Genomic DNA, 21,684 nt, shown 5'->3' on the forward strand with positions numbered 1-21,684 from the left:
GGCTTCAGCTGGCGTTGCCTGATTGTTTTACAACTCAAAATTTTTAAACACTGGCAGGTGGCGCCACTGAGGTGTGAAACTTTGCTAACAGCACGCTCTCGAATAATATTTTCGGCAAATAATACAACGCGTGTCTTCGCTAAGATGGGTTGTGTCTATACAAAGCTTAAGCTCAAACCGGCAGTTGGTTGTTAAAAAAGTACGAGCAGCTTGCGCTAGATGGCGGTAGCGACCATTTAAAGGATTATTGCTTAAACGAAAATACGTAGTTGTTTGTTATTATTTTTAAGTTTTATTTACGGTCAATATTTTTAAAGTAGCCAAATATATATTGATATATATTAACCTAACAAATATTAATACTATCATAAATGCAAAAGGATTAATGGCCATTACGCATACGTCACGTTGCCCGACTGCATTAATATGAAAGGATAGTATAAATTTAATGGGAATTGCCGGCCACTAAGCTGCCAGCCATTAAATTAATACCCACTGTCATCTCTGATGATAAGCGCCAATGAAGCAATTAGTATTTTAAGGCAATTACCGTAAGGCTTAAGCTTTTGGCAACAACATTAAAGCCGACAAAAAAAAAATACTGTTGAATGCAAAGTTTCAGCCACTTGCTGTAAGTGTGTGCGCTGTTGAAGGGCGACAATATGATAATTTTGTGGCACAACAAACATCCAGTTGATAGTCGTGTGTGTTTGTGTCCCGCTGTGGACGTGAAGTGTTATTTTTGTTACGCCTTTGCATTAGCAAACCAAAAAGTGTAGCACGCTGTGTGCTGCTTTCTGTCCGTCTGTCGGACTGTCGGACTGTCTGCGCCTCTTATCTCTCTTGGGCGACTCTTTGTTGGGCCACTGGGCTTGAAGTGCTGCGAAAAACGGGTTAATCAGCGCAATTAAGGTCAAAAAACACGTTGGCGTCGTGAACAACAGTCGAAGCAGCAGTAGCAACAGCAAATGCTTTGCTTTAGCATCTTCATTCATGCTGTCTGTGCATTTGAAAATTTAAATTGCGCATACGACGTGTAAGCCCAGTGCAAGTTGTTGCCTGATTTCCCGCTGCGTGCTCTCTCTCTCTTTTTGTTGCTATCTTTGTCTGCCACTCTTGCTCTCCCTCTCTCGCTCTAGCAATTGTTCTTTAAAAGCTCGCAAGTGCGCCGACGCCGACGCCACGATTCGCACTCGTTTAAGCCGCCATCGCCGTCGCAGCAGCAACAACTGTGTTTGTATTTGTGTTGTGTCTTTGTGTGCGTGTCGCGTTGCGTTGCGTTGCTTTCCGTTGCTATAAGATAAAAGCGCTGTGCTCACATTATCTTTAGATTGCCGCCGACCATCGTACGGCTCGCATCATCTTTGGACAATTAAAGTGCTTCAATTGTGTGGTTCGGTTAGTGTCTCTTCTTCTGCTAAACGCGTTCTTAACCGTTTGTATTAATAACACCATAAATAAGTGCCAAATCATAATTACCAAAAGAGAAAAAAACGCTGTGTAACTTTGCAAGTATTTTGCAATCAATTCGGATACCGAAAAAACAAGTTTGACAAAAACAAGAACAAAACGATTTTGTGCTAAACAAATTAGCAGTTACAACGAAAATAAAGCAAACGTTGACAGCGCCATAAATCTATTGCCCTGGGATTGCACATTGTGTAATTACCATATGTGTTTACTATAAAACTTCTCAATTACAATAAATAATCAGGCACTTAAACGCCCTGCAATTCAAACTGAACTGCAATTTTTATAAGCTCTACAAATGAGAACCGAGCTCTCGGCTCTGAAATTGTTTAAACTAATTATTTTTTTGTTATTTTCATTTAGTAGTTTCTCATTTTAATTGTGTTTGCAGCAGCTCATAAAATTTATAGTTTGTTTGACGTACTTTGGGATAGTTTTTAAGGTTGTTGACTGAAAGTTAATTTAGCAAACTTGTGATCTATAGCACATACATACATACATAGAATATCTGCCTCAATTTGCAAACATTTCCTCATAGTCAACATCAGTTCAACACACTCGGCTTTCGTTGCCCTTCACTTTCGCAATGAACTTGGTACAATAAAAGAAATTCATAGGCGTGCAAATCAATTCAGCGAATTCGCCGCAAGTTGAGTTCAATTGATATGTCAATGTCATCTGTTTAAGTAACAACTATTCACACTACTCGTGGTTGACAATCTGTGCATTCAACCACAACAACAACAACAACAGCAAACAAGAAAGAAAGCTACGATCGAGTGTGCTCGACTGTGAGATACCCGTTAGCTATTTAGAAAAACATATTTTAAAAATAAAACAATTTAATATTCCGAAAAATACTATAGTATCAATATAGTGTTATATTCAAAATAAATAATAAATAATATACCAAAGAGTGCAAAATATACCAGATTCTCAGATTGCAGGTTTTTGCTATACAAAATTGTTTCTTAAATAACTTTTACAATTTTTATCTGATTTAACCACATTTTATATACCATATTGATTACGTATATACCAAAATACTCTAGTTTACTCTAGCTACAATATTACGTTTGCTCAATTATATTTTCTATGTCGATTTCTAGAGACGAAAGTGTAAAAAAATTATAGCTCTATCCCCTATAATTTTTGAGCGTGGCAAAAATCTAAAACAAATAATAATAATAACAAGTGCTGTAAAAAAAAATTATAGCTCTATCCCCTATAGTTTTTGAGATCTAAATGTTTATACAAACGGACGGACGGCCAGACAGACAGACGGGCTTGGCTAAATCATCTCGACTGTATATATATATATATATATATAGATATATTTATTTTATGGGGTCGGAGATGCCTTCTTCTGTCCGTTACATTTCCTGCAAGCACAAAATTATAATACCCTTCAACCCTATGCGTAGCGGGTATAAAAACTACTTTAAATTCATTCAATTTCCATACGAAACTAAATACGCGACATTTCCTTCATTTGGGAAAGTTACGAGCATATAAATCTTCTATGCTTTCGAATCGGCGCCTTTGCCATGCTCTCAATACATAATTGAAACTCCAAGAAGAACTGGCTCCCGAAGAACAGAGGTGATATGATAATCCGAGAGTTCATTGGCCGCACCCGCACCCAATACCATCTAACCATATAGCCATATAGTCATGCCACACGCTCTCAGCAATGGCTTATGCATAAATAAATAATGACAAAAAAAAAGTGTAGATACACAGAAGAAAACGAGTTAGGAGTTTTATACACAGCTGGTATATCAAGTTCTGTCTTCTAGCTCCCATCTCCCACTCTCCCACTTCCCACTTCCCAGCTCCTGGTTCTTTTCAGCTTTGCCACAAGAAAGTCAAGAATCTGGCTGCAGTTGAACGTGCTGCAGTTTATAAAGCTTGCTTCTTGCATCTTGACATTGCAGATCCAGTTGCAATCGCTTTCGAATATATAATAACTACAACTTGACGATCAGCTGTTTAGCATTATGATTTCTGTCTGTGATTTCGTTCGCTTCTCTTTTCCATTTGTCATTTCTATGCCATGCACGTGAGCTGCGCTTGAAGACTGTCTGTGAAGACGAACTGCATTGCTGTGTACAAAATGAGCATAACAAAACGTAAATAAACAATAAACAACAATCATAAACAATGAATGATGAATTGGCTGTCCAATGACGAAGTTTCAATACGCTTGCTGAAGAAACAAAAGAGTTTCTCTTACCTTGATTTTGCAATTGATTCTCAGGATAGTTCTTAAGATGCTAAAATCTAATTTAAATTTAATTTTAAAATATAGTGGACGCCGTCTAGTCTTCAGGTTTTATCAAAGATATGATTTTTTCTCAATAAAAACAATCAAATACAATTTATTTACTTTTTTATTAACTTTAGTTTCTAACACTAGGATGAATAAAATTTAATCAATAAATTATAGAATATGTGTATGAATTCTTTCCTTCTGCATACATTTATAATACAGATCTTACTGTGAATAAAAATGAATAAAATTCCAATTTTATCTAAATTGTCTTCGTTTACTAAGCAGAAAATACAGATTATTAAGACTAAAATTGGGATTGTATCTAATTTTAAGTCATTTATTAAGCAGAATATATAGATCAAAACTTAATACAATGATTTTCAAATAAGTTGACAAAAAAGTTTTTAATATTCAGTTTATATTTCAAATATGGGTACTTAATACAATACTCTGCTTAAATTATTTTTTTTTATATTTTTATATTAAAATATAAGAAATAAAATTAAATCTTTAAGATGTATAAATATATCACGTACATCTTTAAGGTTTAATTTTTAAAGGTGTTAAGATTCTATACATCGATTATATTCTTATTGAATTTTGATTTTTGGCAAAAGTTTTTATGCTAATTATGTGAATATAGCAATCTGTATTTAATTTAGTTAGCGTAAATATTTAAATACAACATTTTTAATATGCCATAATACAGCAATTGATTCTCACTAAATATATCATTATAAATAGAATGTATAACTTATTAGTTTCGCTAAAATATCATAACTCTTTTTTTTATTTAATAGCGCAAATTGACTTTCATGCAATTATTTCTATGAATAATAGTGATTAGACTTATGATTAAGCATAATTTTATATTTTATGGGTTAGATAGATAGATGAAATTTAATGACAGCAAGGTTCATTCATAGTAACTAGAAATTGTAGTATCAATTGATAAAAATGTGAAAAGTTCTGAATTATATTTATAATGTTTTTAATGCAATTTAATAAATTCTTAAACATGAAGAAGCTTCCATAGCTCGATGCTCTGCTCATGCTATAAAAAGTATCTCAAAACCTTAAACAAATCGAGACAAAATTAGATTACGTTTAGCAAGGTAATGTGCTTAATGGCAAATAACAGTCAAGTGTAGACTTCAAGTTGAGTTTAAGTTGCGAGTTTCATTGGCCCAGACCTTAATACGTGTTCGGCATAGCCAAAGTAATTGAACAAAAAAAAAAAAACAAAAACAACAAAGTCGAACAACAAATTTGCATTAAAACAATACAAAAAACAGTTAACAACAACGATGAGAATTGTGAGCTGATTGCGTTCCGTTTGGATTGATTATTAAATTGAACTGTGAACAGTGAGCAAGTGATTTAGATTCATTATTAAACAGCGTTCAAAACATTAACATTAATTTAGCAAAGTGATTTACAATAATTTACGATGACTTTTGTTTTTATTGTTTTCATTTCGCTCCACTCCACAGGCGGTTACCATGAAGCTGTTGGCAACGTTGCTCGTGGCCAGCGCCATGCTGCTAGGCGTAAGCATGGCCAGCATTAGCTCCAGCTATAGCTACTATCGTCTGCCCACCGCATTGCGTCCCAAGAAATACGATTTGCGTGTGCTCACACATCTGGAGAATCCCGAAGAGCTGCGTTTCGAGGGCAATGTGAAGATACTGATCGAAGTGCTTGAGAACACGAAGAACATCACATTGCATGCCAAGAATCTGACCATAGATGAAGCGTTGATTACTCTGAAAGATACTTCGAGTGCGGACAAAAAAGAATTGCATCTCCTCCACCGAAGTGAATTCACAGCATGATTTCTATGTGATGCAGACATGTGATGAACTTTTGGCCGGCGAAGTCTATGAGCTGTCGATGCCATTTAGCGCTGATCTCAATCGCCAGCTGGAAGGCTACTATCGCAGCTCCTATCTCGATCCGGTGGCCAATGAAACCAGGTAATGCAAAGGCAAGAATTTAGCAAGTCTCTCAGCTAATAAAACTCATCCGCAGATGGCTATCGATTACACAATTTGAGCCGGCCTCGGCGCGTTTGGCCTTCCCCTGCTTTGATGAGCCCAATTTCAAGGCGCCATTTGTGGTCACCCTCGGCTACCACAAGAAATACACTGGACTGAGCAACATGCCCGTTAAGGAGATCAAAAAACAAGTGAGTTAACTCCAAGTAAACTTTTAACTGCTTTGTTAATTGTGCTTTTGTCACTTGACAGCGATCAAATTGCCGACTACATTTGGTGCGAGTTCCTCGAGTCGGTGCCCATGTCGACCTATTTGATTGCCTACTCGGTCAATGATTTCGCCCACAAACCCTCGACGCTGCCCAACAGCACTCTCTTCCGCACCTGGGCGCGTCCCAATGCCATCGATCAGTGTGATTATGCCAGCGGATTTGGACCGAAAGTTTTGCAGTACTATGAGGATTTGTTTGGCATCAAATTCCCGCTGCCCAAGATCGATCAGATTGCCATTCCCGACTTTAGTGCTGGTGCCATGGAGAATTGGGGTTTGGTCACCTACAGAGAGATTGCTTTGCTCTACTCTGCGGCTCATTCGTCGCTGGTTGACAAGCAGCGCGTGGCCTCGATTATTGCCCATGAGTTGGCCCATCAATGGTTCGGCAATCTGGTCACCATGAAGTGGTGGACGGACTTGTGGCTGAACGAAGGCTTTGCCACCTATGTGGCCAGCTTGGGTGTGGAGAACATTAACCCTGAGTGGCATGCTCTCGAGCAGGAGTCGCTGGGCAATTTGCTGACCATCTTTAGACGCGATGCTCTCGAGAGCAGTCATCCAATTTCGCGGCCCATTGAAATGGTCTCCGAAATCTCGGAGAGTTTCGATCAAATCTCTTATCAAAAGGGTTCGACGGTGCTGCGCATGATGCACATGTTCCTGGGCGACGAATCCTTCCGCGCCGGTCTGCAAAAGTATCTGCTGAAGTACTCCTATGGCAATGCCGAGCAGGACAATCTCTGGGAATCTCTCACCGAGGCGGCGCACAAATATCGCGCTTTGCCCAAGAGCTACGACATCAAGAGCATCATGGACTCCTGGACACTGCAAACGGGGTAAGTCACAAATAGAGAATAAATATCTAAATAATCATCATCAAGATCAAAGAAAAGTTTCAAGTCATTCAATTATCTCATAAAATTTCAATACTGAGATTATTATTAATTTAAAATTCTTATGCCAATCATGTTTATTTTTGAAATCACAAAATCATACACCAGTATTTGTCTTTCATTCCGAATGCAAATTCTTTTTTTAAGAATGCAAATCTTGTTGCTTGTAATTCTTAATTTTAGACTGAAAATCTTGCTTTAAGATTGAAAGTCTTATTTCATGAGTATTAATTTGCAGTACTGCATTTGCATTTACAAATGTAAACTCTAATTTGAATATTGACAAGCTTGCATGACGATTTCATTTCTTATTTCCTGAAATCATAACATTCAGGAATTCAAGAATAAGTAATACTTATTAAGTACTGTTCTTATGCAATACTTATTAAATCAGATAATGATGTTACATCACTTAAATTTTTCGAGAAGTTTGAGCTCTTTCTGTAGTGAATTTCTTTTCTGAAGAGGCTTTATTTTAGACTTTTAGGTACATAAACTTTGATATAATATTGCAGTATTATTATTCATTTTTTCAATTAAAATTTAAATTTACAATTATTATATCCTGAACTATTATTAAGCGTATGATAAGTGAGCGTATTCATAAATAAGAATTATATTTGTTTGCAATTCAAAAGTATACCTAAAAGTAATTCTAATTTTAAAGTTAAAAAACTTTTTGAAAGTTTTGTTCTCTTATTTATGGGTGATTATTTAAGTACTTCAAATTATCGAATAATGAAAAATATACTTTTTACACTTTTCAATAGTTACATTTTAAGGTTAATATTGAAGATCGGCTTAAAAGATTGACATTTTAAGTTCTGAATATTTGTTCAAGTATGTGAAGATAATGCAAAAGAACAATTTTGATTTTTAAAGTAGAAGCTTATATTCAAATTCAACCACAATTTCTCTTGGAATTATTATTAAGGAAGTAAAAATTCTCGATTATAAAAATTCTTTCTTTTGTATTCATTACAAAATTGAAAATGATCCAGAATGTCAAAGTTAACGCATACTTAACACACGTATACTTAATATATTTGAATTTCAGCTACCCCATCATCAATGTGACCCGCAACTACGAGCAGGGCACCGCCAAGCTCACTCAGGAGCGCTACTTGCTCAACACGCAGATCGCTCGCACAGCCCGAGGGGGTTGTTGGTGGGTGCCACTCAGCTATGCCACCCAAGGGGAGCAGGACTTTAACAACACGGCGCCCAAGGCATGGATGGAGTGCGACAAGAATGGCGGAGTGTTGCCAAAGACAATCACTGATCTGCCTGGCAACGATCAGTGGGTCATCTTCAACACTCAACTGTCGACGCTGTACAAAGTGAACTACGATGAGCGCAATTGGAAGCTGTTGATTGAGACGCTGACGAATGGTGAATTTGAGTGCATTCATGTGATCAATCGAGCTCAGCTAATTGACGATGCACTCTACTTGGCCTGGACGGGTGAGCAGGATTATGAGATTGCCATGCGTCTAGTCGAATATCTGCAGCGTGAGCGTGAATATTTGCCCTGGAAATCGGCATTCGAGAATCTGAAACGCATCAAGAACATCATTCGACAGACGCCCAACTATGAGTTCTTCAAGGTTAGTTCAGAAAAGATATTTCACCCTTTTTTCGCACTCATTTTGAATTTGTTTTCAATGCGGCTGCCTCAATAAAAAAAATAAAGTTGTTGTTTTTCGTAAGTCGCCCAAAGAAAGTCACAAAATCATCAAAGAATTCAATGAACTCTCAAGTTTGTTTCAAACCTAATTCAACGTTCAATCTTTCACAGCGTTACATGCAAAAGCTCATTGCACCCATCTATCTGCATCTGAATGGCCTGAACGACACCTTCAGCGGCATCGAGCAACAGGAACAGGTGCTGCTCAAGACCATGGTCGGCAACTGGGCCTGTCAGTATCAAGTGGAGGATTGCGTCGAGGTTGCTCAGTCCTATTATCGCGCCTGGCGTGCGGAGCCCAAACCCGATGAGAAGAATCCCGTGCCCATCAATCTCAGGCCAACGGTCTATTGCACTTCCATTCGCCAGGGCAGCGACTCCGATTGGCAGTTCTTGTGGACGCGCTATAAGAACTCGAATGTGGCCGCCGAGAAGCGCACGATTTTAACATCTTTGGGCTGTTCGCGTGAGGTTTGGCTGCTGCAGCGTTATCTGGAGCTGACCTTTGATCCCAAGGAGGGCATTCGCCGACAGGACTCGATGTGGGCCTTCCAGGCAATTGCCTACAATGAGATTGGTTTCCATTTGGCCAGGGAATACTTTATGAACAACGTGGACTTTATCTACAAATTGTGAGTGTGCACTCCTTGACATAACTTCTTAAATAGTTACTGAGATACTTTTTTTTCCTTTTTCAGCTACCATCCGATTACCAAGGACATGTCACGCTTGTTGCCACCGTTCTCGGAGCAAACTTTCCTGGAGAGCGACTTTGAGGACTTTAAGAACTTTGTCACCGCCAACAGAGGCTCATTGAAGGGTCTTGAACAGGCCATACAACAAACGCTGGAGACGATGCTCACCAATGTGCAATGGAAGCAACGCAACTATCGCCAGTTGTCGCGCTCTATTGAGACGATGATCTAGATCTAGATTGCGAATTTAGCTGCACGAATATCCTTAAATAATTACGAGTACACTCAACATATGTAGTTCTTTCTGAAAGTCCTCATCAGCTCATATAGTAAAAACGAATTCAACAATTAAGAGATCAGCCTGTACGAGTATTAAACAAGTTTCCAATAAATTATATACAATAAAAAATCCAATGTTTTTCTGTAAAGGGAAGGTTGTCTTTAAAAAACGAATATTTGGTGTATGGAAATACTAAATATAGGTAATACTGGGAAATATAAAATACTTCAAGTAACAGAGGGTTAATTTTTCGTATTTGGTATTTTTATTTGTTAGTATTTTATTGCAGTATTTTTGCTTGACTAAGGCTATCTTGGAAAATAAATAAAGCTGTCTAAAAAATTCAAAATTCCTAAATAATGTTATTTATTTATTTAAAGATTAGCTATAATTAAAATTAATACTAACGCTATTGATAAAGCAATAGCAGCGAAGGCCTTCAGCTTAAAAATTTGATAAATTTACCAAGTTTTATTGTATTTCACTACAAAAATACTTCTTGAAATCTCCCTCTGAATTCAAAAGATTCTAAGATAAATTATTGGATTCCATTCTGAATTAATATATATTTTATTAAAATTGAGGATTAAAGATCTCAAAGGTTATTGAAATGGAATGCTTGCGATAGGAAACCAATAATTCTGGTTCTAAGCAAGTGACTTAGAGAATCTGTGTATCTTTAGTGAAAGCACATAACAATATCAAGTTGTGATAAACAAATACGTAGATTTATCGCCTAAAGACGATACAAACGTCACATGCTAATTAGAAATGCAATAAAACGAGTCACATTGCGTGAAACTCGTTGATTATTTACTTAAAATCGAATAAATATGAATTGAAATCTCAAATTTTAAAATAAAACTACCCTGATCGAAAAGTATACCCTTAGAATTCTTAAAAATTCCACTATATACATACCTTAAATTCTTGCCCTTCAAAAATCTCAGTTCAACTACTGAGAAGATTCTTGATGTATAGATTAATGACAGATATAAGTTAGTATGTTGTATATTTCGTATATTTAGTCAAGCATGTTCTATAATGCTAATCAATAATGATAATCGTAATCATAATCATAATAATAATAATTGTAATTGCAATTGTAATTAAACGGCGCTTTGTTTTTAATTAACACAACTGTCGTACCATGTGGAAAGTTGAATTGATTTCTCTTATTAAGGATGTTTGTATTGGAATTATTGTTAATGTTACAAATTACAATTAAATTACAATCTAAATAAATATATGTATATGTATAATATGTGTTTGTGTATATGTGTGTGTTGGTGTGTAATTTTCTTTATTTATTTTGTTGTAAATGTTAATATCACTAAAGCAGCGCTCCTGAAACAAAAACGTTTATTAATTGTCAACTAAACTTCTAAACAGATAAAGTAGTTTTTTTTAATAATTATTATTTATTTTGTTATCATTATTTAGTACAATTATCGTAAGTGTGTGAGCGTGTGTATGTGTGTTAGAGTCTGATTTATATGCTTGAAGTTGTTTCGATTTGTTAGCTATGCATTATGAAAAACATCAATATAAACTATTTTATTAATTCTGCTTTTTTTGTTTTTTTGTAACAATTCACTGATTGGTATTTATTGAGTCTGTTGTCTATATGTATTGATGTAAGTTTGTGTTTGTTGTTGGCTGCTTTGCTGTTATTGTTATACTCAAATACCTTTGAAGATTGAAAAGGCGTTTCTTTATACTTTGTATGGATTTATACTCGTAACAACTATTTAACACTTGATATACATATGCATCTATATGTTTGTATATAGTACGACCAGATGCACTGACATATCTATATTGATGTACGGTACGTATGTATGTATGTATATGCGTGTATGTAAGATATATTTAACTGCTGACTTTTTCTCAATTTGTTTTGCTTTCAATATATATTGTTTATGGAAGTACGCATAGAACTGAACTATAGTATTATTATATGTATGTATGTGATGCTTCAGCTTATGAATAGCCGATTTGAGCTCTCTCATTCTCTCTCTTTCTTCCTTTATATCTGTTTGATTTTTGTAATTTACATTTAATGCATATCGAAATCGTGTGTGTGTAATTTTTGAGGCGATATCGCAAACAATTGATTAATAGCGTTCTTAACGTGTTAAATTCGTGTTTACAATTATCTGTTTATCTGACTTATATTTTTGCTTTATTGGCAGCAACTTTATAACAAATGTTTGCCAGATCTCAAATGCCACGTTTATAGGGTGCATTTACAAAAAATGTTTAATGAAATGAACAAGTATTAGCTGCGATATATTTAATATATCCAATGTGTGTGTGTGTGTGTGTGTTTGAGTGTGTTGTGTGTTTGTCTCGATGATGTAGAGAAATTAGAAAGAAGAATAACACAATACGAGATCTCGACCTGGTCGTGAAATCGATGTCATCATCAGAACTTTAACTGGAATAACTAACCTACACACAGAGCTACACATCGAGGGATGCGGGGCTGCGGGGCTTGGGGGCTGGCTTCAGTCAAAAGGTTAAGTTAGTTTTAAACAAGTTTTCGTATAGTTATTAAATGTAGATTTCTTTTTATGTATGTAGATAATCGATATAGCTTAAACGAGTACATTGTTTAACAAACAGACTTCTGCTTCACTTATTTTTTGTTTTGTTTTGTTTTGTTTTCTTTTGTGTTGTTGTATATATTCGCACACTCGTGTGACCTAATCTAGAGACGACATATTGTATGCACCGATGCAGTACGTATGTGTGTTTATATCCGTGTCCCCATCGTGGACGTGGATTGCCCCTCTCGTATCCTGGGCTCTTGCTCCCCCTCTTTGCTGTGTTGACGATTTCAAATAGCCGTTGCGCAATGTGGCGAAAACCTTTCAAATCTTGTGCAGACCACTTTGCAGATTATCATTTGACCACGAGCTCTGTGGCGTCGGCGGTGGCGGTGTCGATGATGTGCACGGCGGCTTTGAGGGCGTCGATTGGGCCGCTGGCTGCAGATCGAAACGCGCATAGAATAACAAATATGGTGTGATTGTTATTTTGCGCGTGGGTGACAATAAATCCTCAAATTCTCGCTGTGTCATCGCTTTGATTTTATCATCATCGCACATATACCAAATCGGTTCATTGCTCCCTTGTGTGTAATTTGCCTTAACGCCGCCACGCCCCGTGCTGCCATAGCCTGTGGGATATTGCGCTGAATTGCTGGCCGAGCTGCCGTAGCTGAGATTGCTGTTGCTGCCATTCTGCAGTGATTCCTCGCTGAAATCGCTGCTGCTGGCGCTGTTGCTGCCCGCCGCACTGTTGCTGGCCTGTTGTTGGCTGCAGCACAGGCGCATGGCACAACAGTTGACGCCGTGGCACGTGGTGTTCATACTCAGTTTGCCAATGCCATTTGTGATGGTCTTGCTGGTGAAACCATTCAATTGCTTCACATTCTTGCTCATATCGCCGCTGCTCGACGCCTTGCTGCGTCCAAATTTCATCTTCTTCATCAGACTGGTGCCCGAGGAGGCCAACGCCGAAGCGGCCGCCGAGACGGGTGCGCTGACAATGCTGCTGCTGCTGCTACTGCCATTGTTGCTCGGTGCGGCATTCTCATTGCTGCCCGCGGACGCCGACTGTTGTGACTGTGCGTGACTCGTTGTGGTGTTGCGACGATCCTTGGGACAGTTCATATAATCGCTGGCCAAGTCCAGAAAACATGTATACGCAATGTAGTGGCCCACAGTTAGTGTGGCACCGACATGCGTGATGACGCTGTACAGTTTGTAGACGTGCAGCTTGTTGGCGTCGCTCAGTTCACAGCACTTGGCACAGAAACAGGGCAGCGTAAATGTGGTCGGCACATAGGTGCTAACCTTCTCCATGCCGCCCGAGAAGCGATTCAGCTGAATGACCAAGAGACGTGGCAGCACCTCGTATGAAATGGAGCGTATGGCTTCAGTGTAGCCGGTACACTGGTTGCAACTATACTTGTTGTCGCCGCGAAAATATTCACGCGTAATGCACGAGTTCTGCAATGAATTAATGCACGAATTAGCAATCAGTTGGGTGTGAATAATAATTTTTACTCACCTGTATGTAGGCGCTGGGTTTCTCCTGCAGTTCGGCATTATCATAACCAGATATGGGCACGGGAACCGAAATGTCGAGCATGCCCTGCTTTTGACGCGTTATAGTCTCACAGCTCAGGCACTTGGTTGTCAGCACCACAATGCCTTCGAAATCGGTGCTGAAGAAGTTCAAATTGAGCTCACGTATGCGCTCCTCCAATCGCATTTTATCCTTTAGCAGACTAGCCGAGTTCGTTTCATCATCACTGGAATATTTTGCTGGCACCGTTGCAGTTGCTGTTGTGGTTGTGGTCACTGGAGCTGCACTTGGCGCCGCGCTGTTGGTGCTGCTGCTGCTGCCGCTGAGATCGACTGTGTTCAAATAGAACAGACTATTGGAGGCCGCATGCGGCGGTCCCATGCTGCCGCTTGTGGTTGGACTGTTGTCCTTTAGCGGTGACTGCACTCGCGTTGCTTTCGATGATTTCACTTCGTCTTTTCTCTTCGATTTGCGTGAGAAAAACGATGTTTTTGTTGTCGTAGTGCTTTGTGTTTGACTAGTGGCAATCGAGCCATTACCAGAGGCGCTCATTAGCGCATGGTTGCCTCCATCAGAGCGATCCAGGGCATCCACCGTGTCCGTTTCGTCGGGATTAGCAATGTAACTGCAAGAATCAAACATTGAATTAGATATGCCCAAATAGAAGAGCATTGAAAGTGTCTGCTTACCCATTTGCAATCACTTCGGGACACTCGCCAATGGCCTTGATCAGCGACTGATTCGTTTCTCGTATACAATTGAGTACGCACATGAGAAACTCGTGCGCATCCTGCTGCTGATTGCCCTCGAATGTGGCATTCACATCCTGTATGGCATGCAGCAATGTGTCCGCATGATATGGCTCACTCGAGTCGGCCATCTCATTGCCATGCAGACTGTGATACAGTTCATGCAGCTTCTCGCTGACGGATTGCAGACTTGACTTGCTGCTGCTGCCGCTGCTGGAGCTGCTGCCACTGCCATTTGTGGTGCTATTGCTGTTGTACGACGACGACGACTCTGTGGTGGCCAAATCTTTGCTACTCCAGCTTCTCGCATGCTCCAAATGCACGCCGCCACCGCTCACATTGCGTCCCAGCGACGCTGACTTGGCATTATTCTGTCGCACGATCGTCTGTTGCACCACGCTCAGATCGTGAATGAGATGATGCAGATTGTGCAAGAAATGCGGTGCAAAGCGCAGCGTATAGACCACCGAATTCAGATAGCATGTGTTGCCAATATTGCATAGGGTGCCCATGGCTGGCACATGATTCAAGGCACCGCTGCTGCTGCCATTGAGTCCTGCGCCAGCGCCAGCGCTTGTGCTACTCGAACTGCTGCCACCGGTGGGCACATAATACTGATGGCTTTGCAGCTCAGCTACATCGACATCGCTAGCGCCTGCCGCATTGTTGCCAGCACGTAGCCCGTTGCCACCAACCGCATAGCCATTGGCCACACCGCCGCCACGTCGCTGCTGCTCATCGCTCGACGTTTGATAGCGTCTGTCGTACAGTGACATGTTGTTGCCGCTGCGCTTGCGTTTGCGGATGGAGCGCGAAGCCGGTTTCGCCGAGTCGAGCTCAAGCTGTGCCGCTGCAATGGCCGCAGCTGTTTCCGGCGAGAAATTCGTATCAAGCTCAGGCCGATTGCGACGCTTCCGGTTCCTACCACCGACGCTGACGCTGCCGCCGCGTTTCTTTTTGCCAGTTACCTTCGGCTCCGGCTCCTCTTCGATGCGATTCCAAAATTCTGGCCTGAATTGATCTGCAATTATAATATGTTAATAAAATGTTTTCTTTTCTACTATTTTAAGCGCTCACCTAGCTTCAAATACTTCTCCTCGGAGGACTCGGTTGGTGTTGGCGATGCCTGTGCCGGCGGCGGTGTTATTGGTGGCTCTAGTGCAACAATAACAACTGCTGGCGCTTGACGTGATCGTAGACTGGCGCAACGTGTAAACTCAGCCACATAAACGCGTCGCGGTCGGCGACGTTTTGGGCTCTCCTGAACTTCTGCTGGCGGTTGGGTTTTCACCTCCTCCTCCTGGTTGACAACCTGATCGATAACCTCCTGCACTTCTGGATATATCGAAGAGTTGGTTGTTGTTGTTGTTGGCTTTGACGGTGAAGCTGTCGCTGATGATCTGCGCTGTTCGGTTTTTATGGGACTTGTGGAAGTTTCGTTTTGATCAGCTGATGTTTGCTTTTTGAGCGAACTTTTGATTTGTGTTTCAGTTTGGTTTAGTTGTTTGACTTTGTATTTGCCATTCGGAAGACGGGCTTGATCCTCATTTAGCGCATATATGTCATATTCGTGCATCTTTCATTATCCTGTCAGAATAAAAGAACAAGAATCAATTCAAAGTTACTATTTCTATCTCAATATAATATATAAATTGAAATGTTTTACTGATTATGAAAAGAACAGCTGTGAAATGCTTATAACAAAAAGGCTTGGTCTGATGTAAATTGGCAAATTGATAATTGCATTGCTAATAGGGTTTCCCAGCAACCATCATGAAAACGTGCAGTTAAAACCGAGTAAAATATAATTGATCTTTAAACAAAATTGATTATGAATTAATTGTATTTACACTTAAAGTAAATACGAAATTGAAATAACATTTAATGGAAACATTATTATTCAAAAACATTAATAGATTAAATTAAAATAAATCGATCCAGAAATTACAAATATAAAAAAAAATGCTAATAAAAACAAAGATAAGTAATCTAAATTATTTGATATATCAACATTATTTGCAGACTTCGGGGAAACACAAAAAAAAAGTTAATCAGATTAGAATAGTTCGGTTTAAAAATCTAAAGTATATAGATTTATTGATATATATATTTTATTATTACGTGCGTGCGTGCGTTAACGAAGATTCGTCACTAAAATTAATCGAAAGCAAAAAAACAACAAAAAACAGTTGCCTCCTGATAACTGAATATTTGATAAGAAAATTGTATAATGCGGTAATCTTTTAGGCAGTTGTTGCCATGATTCATTTGACAACCACAAACAACTACAAGCTATTTATTATTTGCAATTGATGTTGAAGGAATGAGCTTACATACATACATATATCTAAGAACTGCGCGTGGTCAATTTCATGAATTGGATGTAAATTGAATTCATAATTGTGAATCAATGACAACATGTTGATAGTTAATTGCCTGCTGACTCTTTTGGCCTTGTCCCTAGGGGCTTTGTTGGGTCACATGCCATGAACATATTTATTATTTGTGCCCCCTAGTATTTTGAGATGGGGCTAATTATGTAAAGAGAATGGCGAGCACATTGACCGGCGACAGGTGGAAAGACAGAGAGAGAAAGATAGACGAAAAATGGGAAAGAGCGGGCAGATGGGGGAGGGTTGTTTTATTGGTGAGGTAGGCCAGGGGCAAATCAACAGCAAACAAACAAACTACTAAAAATGTGAATGCAAATGCGAATGAAGTGTGTTGTGTGTAGAGACCATGTAGATTGCTCTATTGCTATTGATTTTGTTGCTGGAATGAAGGTCACATGTCGCACAAGGTGCACAAAAATGACGTTGACGCTTGACGGGCAAAAGGCGCATGATGATAATGTTAAGGTTACACAAATCAAAGGCTACACTGCTGTTAAGTCAACAGTTATACTACACATATGTATGTAAAATACGTTTTTTTTTTTCGTTTCGTTTGCCTAATAAACTGTCAGTTGCTTTGGATGCTGTGTATGTGTGTGTGTGTGACATTCATTTTGCAAAATCGCAAAAGTATACGTGTGCATGTGTGTGTGTGGATGCGACAACTGTAAATGAAACTCACATATTTGGGGAACAACATTTGCGGGCAGTTGCTTCAGTTCTGTGGAGCGCACTGTAAGGAATTATAATATAAACAAATTCCAATTGCCGCCGCCGCCGCCGCTGGGGCAATTGTCAAAAATTTCACTTGCAACGTAACGTATCGCAAACGTAAGACGCACACATACACGTACACGTACACACACAGACATTCACTTCTCGCTGCTTCTGGCTGAGCTTGAGACACCACTCGAATTTTCACTTTTTCACTGCAGCGGTATTCGCATTGATGTGTGTGTGTTATTTTATTTTTATCGGGTTGCAATCAGTTTAGCCCATTGTTGATTTTAGTCGGCGCTGCACTTACACAATTAGAAATAATTTAAATTACAATTTTAGATGTTTTACAGGCACTAAACTTTTATTTTTTGCTGAGAAAAATTGTGTGCCGTGAGCAGCACATACGGCCTCTCTCGCTCGCTGGCTGACATCTACTCGCTGTCGCGTATTCGTTGCGCCTACAGCATTTACTCCACACGCAAGCAAAATTTGACTCCTCACTGTAATAGGTATAACGCAATTTGTTGCTCCTCTGGTTTCAACAGTTCGCAAGTTTTAAGTTGACGGCAACACTGGCTGTGTCTTCTTCTTTCTCTCCGGCAAGAATCACGATGTCGACTGGAGTAAGTGAAAAAAAGCGTCGCTTTAATTTGCGAATTATTGTGCAATCCTACACAAATAATTGGCAAATTTGTACTCAATATATAGCTAACACATTTGCGCATACGTTACTAATGGTCGTTCGCTGCCATTCTGCTTTAATTACAGACGCTTTACACTTATCCCGAAAACTTCCGTGCCTACAAGGCGCTGATTGCTGCCCAATACTCGGGCGCTAAGGTGACAGTGGCCGAGAACTTCAATTTTGGCGAGACCAACAAATCGGAGCAATTCCTAAAGAAGTTCCCCAGCGGCAAGGTAAGTTCAAATATCATATTTTGTATATTTTGCATTAAAATGGCCATTACGTTTTTGGGTGTGCCAAAAAAAAGCAAAAGCCGGGTGTCGTCAGCTTGCAACGTCATCTCTTTTTTTGTACTACCAATTTTTTTGTGACGCATCAAATTTGTCTTTGTAGGTGCCAGCTTTTGAGACCGCTGATGGCAAATATCTGAGCGAGTCGAATGCCATTGCTTACTTTTTGGCAACCGAACAGCTGCGCGGTGGCAAGTGCCCCTTTGTCCAGGCTCAAGTCCAGCAATGGATCTCGTTTGCTGACAACGAAATCGTGCCCGTCTCCTGTGCCTGGGTGTTCCCACTGCTCGGCATTCTGCCACAGCAGAAGAACTCCACGGCCAAGCAGGATGCCGAATTGGTGCTGCAGCAGCTGAACAAGAAGCTGATCGATGCCACCTATTTGGCCGGTGAGCGCATCACACTGGCCGACATTGTTGTGTTCAGCAGCCTGTTGCATCTGTTCGAGAGCGTGCTGGAACCAAGCGTACGTAGCGCTTATCCCAGCCTGACTCGTTGGTTCCTCACCATCCTTAACCAGCCACAGGTGCAGGCTGTGCTCAAGGATTACAAACTGTGCGAGAAGGCATTAGTCTTTGATCCCAAGAAGTATGCTGAATTCCAGGCCAAGAACAAGACTGGCGCTGCCGCACAGCCCGCTAAGCCCAAGGAGGAGAAGAAGCCCAAGGAGAAGAAGGAGCCGGCACCCAAGAAGGAGAAGGAACCCGCCGAGGAGCTGGATGCTGCCGATGAGGCTTTGGCTCTGGAGCCCAAGTCCAAGGATCCCTTCGATTCCCTGCCTAAGGGCACCTTCAATTTCGATGACTTCAAGCGCGTCTATTCCAACGAGGAAGAGGCCAAGTCCATTCCTTACTTCTTTGAGAAATTCGATGCCGAGAACTATTCGATCTGGTTGGGCGAATACAAATACAACGATGAACTGTCCAAGGTGTTCATGTCGTGCAATCTGATTACCGGCATGTTCCAGCGTCTGGACAAGATGCGCAAACAGGCATTCGCCTCCGTCTGCCTTTTCGGCGAGGACAACAACAGCACCATCTCTGGCATTTGGGTGTGGCGTGGACAGGAGCTCGCCTTCACTCTGTCGCCCGATTGGCAGATCGATTATGAGGTGTACGACTGGAAGAAACTGGATGCCAAGAGCGAGGAGACCAAGAAGCTGGTAACACAATACTTCTCGTGGGCCGGCGCCGATAAGGAAGGTCGCAAGTTCAACCAGGGCAAGATTTTCAAATAAAATGCAACACACACAACACAATTTTTTGAGATTCACAATATGCAGCAAAAATTAAAAATAAAGCAAGCACGATGCGCCCCTTATAGCTAAGTTCCAACTGATTAGTAATAACGAGAGAGACAGAGAGAACATGGAGATGGAGAGATGATACAGAGAACGAGGAGACATCGGGGACATCGTGTGCTTAAGAATACAAATATATATGTCCTGGTTTTGCTCAGCAAACACCACAATTTGCCTTCTGCATTTTTGTATTTCAAACGAGAATTGTTTTTGTCACTTTGCGTTTCAACATGGAAATTATTGATTGTCATCAGCCAGGATTAATAATTTATGCCACACAATGAATAAAATAAATATGCGTTTTCTACTCAAGTAAAATAAGTCTATAAACTTGTTTGTTTTTCATTCTGTGAATTCAATACAGACACTATGTTTTTATTGGCTTCATTTTTTATCGGCTCAATTTGTTTTGCTTATATTACGAATATCGTCGGTTGACTAATCTGAAGAATTTTACACAATTTTGCAATCAGAACTGGTTGCGTTTTTAATAAAGTGGCAAAATGTAGAAAAGCTCTACGAAAATTTCAACAAGGAAATGCTACAGAAAACGGCAAAATCATCAATGGAAAGAACGTCCAAGATGCCTCCTGATGATTACTTCTTCTTGACCACAACGGGACCAACGTTGTCGCCGGTTTGTTTATTGTGCTCGCCATGGCTGCCATCACAATAGGGCCACTATAAAAGAGTAAATATGTAAATATTAAAAAAAATTATATATTATATATGGTAAATAGGAATATTTCTTTTAAAAAACATTGTATCCCTACATTCCCTACTATAAAATGAGACTTTGCCGGCACTTACGTTCTTGGTCTTCCAGCAACGACAGAATGCCGCCTTCTCTGCAATATCCTCCACATCAATCATATCCACCACTTTAGCCTCATGCTTGCGAATCGTCTCATTGCACCGTCCGCTCTTCGGGCTGCATCTGCGCTGTGCAGCTGGACAGAAGGCCAGATAACCGGCGTAGCCGATGCCGGCAACAACAGCGGTGGGTGGCACAAGCGCCAGCCAATCCTTGACTGCAATAAGTGAGAAAGAGAGAACATTTAGGAAAGAGATCAGTAAATAGTCAGATAGATATACTTAAAGAGCTAAATCATAAAAATAATACAAACTATAAGCAGAACAAGGTCAACACATCTAGAACGATACTTGGGAAGCATTGAAGCGGCATTTCTTTCACTTATCATATTCCATTTTATCATAGATAAAAGAAAAACAACAAAAAACTGTAAATGAGGTTTCCTATGGTCAATCTGGTTTTTGTAGCAACAACAGCAACAACAACAACAATGGCGCGATTTTAACACCAAAATGTTGCATAATAACGTTGACACAGTTGACAACTGCATTGGACGCTGTTAAAGCATAGAAAACCAATTGAAAAATCTGACATCACGCCACATAACCTAGCCAAGCTAATACTAATCACTAAAAACCTCTTAGCTACGTCATTAAAACCCATTTGATTTGAAAATTTATGTAGGGCAACCTTAGGGTTTAATTCCAATGATCGAATTTCTGGCAAAACACTCGTGCTCGACACTCACATGATAACTTAAACCAGCCACCAAAGGTGTCGGGAATCGGCAAATTGGACAAATAGTTAGGTAAAGTAGATTTTACTAATTGCGATATTGGTTCCATTTTGTATTTATATTTTTAAAACGAATTAAACACAAATGCAGTAGACAGTGTTACCGCACATGGAATTCAAAATTATAGCCACTTGTTTTTAGGAAAAATATACTAGTAATATACCATTTCCGCAATATATATATAAATACAAATTAGCGTAACATTTCAAATTATATTGAAGTATTGTTTCAAAGTATTGTTTTGCATTAATTTAATATGATTAATTTA

At 39.7% G+C, this 21,684-nt stretch overlaps 4 protein-coding genes across 5 annotated transcripts; 2 read left to right on the forward strand and 2 right to left on the reverse strand.

The window, feature by feature from the left end:
* Positions 1–1,285: 1,285 nt before the first annotated feature.
* Positions 1,286–9,700, forward strand: LOC133838019 (aminopeptidase N-like). The gene is given in 8 exon segments (XM_062268942.1): positions 1,286–1,398; positions 5,239–5,531; positions 5,533–5,721; positions 5,777–5,932; positions 5,995–6,852; positions 7,967–8,516; positions 8,708–9,228; positions 9,295–9,700. Coding segments are annotated over 7 exon segments (2,787 nt in total). The 5' UTR covers positions 1,286–1,398; positions 5,239–5,247; the 3' UTR covers positions 9,524–9,700.
* A 2,438-nt stretch (positions 9,701–12,138) lies between these two features.
* On the reverse strand, positions 12,139–17,975 carry LOC133838013 (ubiquitin carboxyl-terminal hydrolase 1). 2 transcript variants are annotated; one of them, XM_062268936.1, is made up of 5 exons: positions 17,839–17,975; positions 15,496–16,005; positions 14,359–15,439; positions 13,652–14,294; positions 12,139–13,590 (listed from the first exon to the last, which is right to left on the reverse strand). In XM_062268936.1, the coding sequence occupies exons 2-5, from the start codon at positions 15,992–15,994 to the stop codon at positions 12,448–12,450; spliced, it is 3,366 nt and encodes a 1,121-aa protein (XP_062124920.1). In that variant the 5' UTR covers positions 15,995–16,005; positions 17,839–17,975; the 3' UTR covers positions 12,139–12,447. The 2 variants fall into 2 exon arrangements, with proteins under 2 accessions (XP_062124920.1, XP_062124918.1); XM_062268934.1 differs by having other exon boundaries at positions 17,494–17,854.
* Positions 17,976–18,011: 36 nt separating this feature from the next.
* Positions 18,012–20,127, forward strand: LOC133838016 (elongation factor 1-gamma). Its single transcript, XM_062268938.1, has 3 exons — positions 18,012–18,154; positions 18,300–18,449; positions 18,610–20,127. Exons 1-3 carry the CDS (start codon positions 18,143–18,145, stop codon positions 19,741–19,743), a joined length of 1,296 nt encoding a protein of 431 aa, XP_062124922.1. The 5' UTR covers positions 18,012–18,142; the 3' UTR covers positions 19,744–20,127.
* Positions 18,685–21,530, reverse strand: LOC133838018 (CDGSH iron-sulfur domain-containing protein 2 homolog). The gene is made up of 3 exons (XM_062268941.1): positions 21,369–21,530; positions 20,617–20,837; positions 18,685–20,487 (listed from the first exon to the last, which is right to left on the reverse strand). The coding sequence occupies exons 1-3, from the start codon at positions 21,463–21,465 to the stop codon at positions 20,404–20,406; spliced, it is 402 nt and encodes a 133-aa protein (XP_062124925.1). The 5' UTR covers positions 21,466–21,530; the 3' UTR covers positions 18,685–20,403.
* Between the last annotated feature and the right edge of the window lie 154 nt (positions 21,531–21,684).

Source organism: Drosophila sulfurigaster, chromosome 2R (genome assembly GCF_023558435.1).
Source record: "Drosophila sulfurigaster albostrigata strain 15112-1811.04 chromosome 2R, ASM2355843v2, whole genome shotgun sequence".
Classification (NCBI taxonomy): Eukaryota; Metazoa; Arthropoda; class Insecta; order Diptera; family Drosophilidae; genus Drosophila; species Drosophila sulfurigaster.

Coding starts and splice junctions, on each gene's coding strand:
- LOC133838013 (XM_062268936.1), bottom strand. CDS start 15,994: ATGCACGAATATGACATATATGCGCTAAATGAGGATCAAGCCCGTCTT. Junction 14,295..14,358: donor CCCGAAGTGATTGCAAATGG/GTAAGCAGACAC, acceptor TGATTCTTGCAG/TTACATTGCTAATCCCGACG. Junction 13,591..13,651: donor AACCCAGCGCCTACATACAG/GTGAGTAAAAAT, acceptor AATTCATTGCAG/AACTCGTGCATTACGCGTGA.
- LOC133838016 (XM_062268938.1), top strand. Junction 18,450..18,609: donor AGAAGTTCCCCAGCGGCAAG/GTAAGTTCAAAT, acceptor TTGTCTTTGTAG/GTGCCAGCTTTTGAGACCGC.
- LOC133838018 (XM_062268941.1), bottom strand. CDS start 21,465: ATGGAACCAATATCGCAATTAGTAAAATCTACTTTACCTAACTATTTG. Junction 20,838..21,368: donor TGGCTGGTTTAAGTTATCAT/GTGAGTGTCGAG, acceptor CACTTATTGCAG/TCAAGGATTGGCTGGCGCTT. Junction 20,488..20,616: donor GTTGCTGGAAGACCAAGAAC/GTAAGTGCCGGC, acceptor ACTCTTTTATAG/TGGCCCTATTGTGATGGCAG.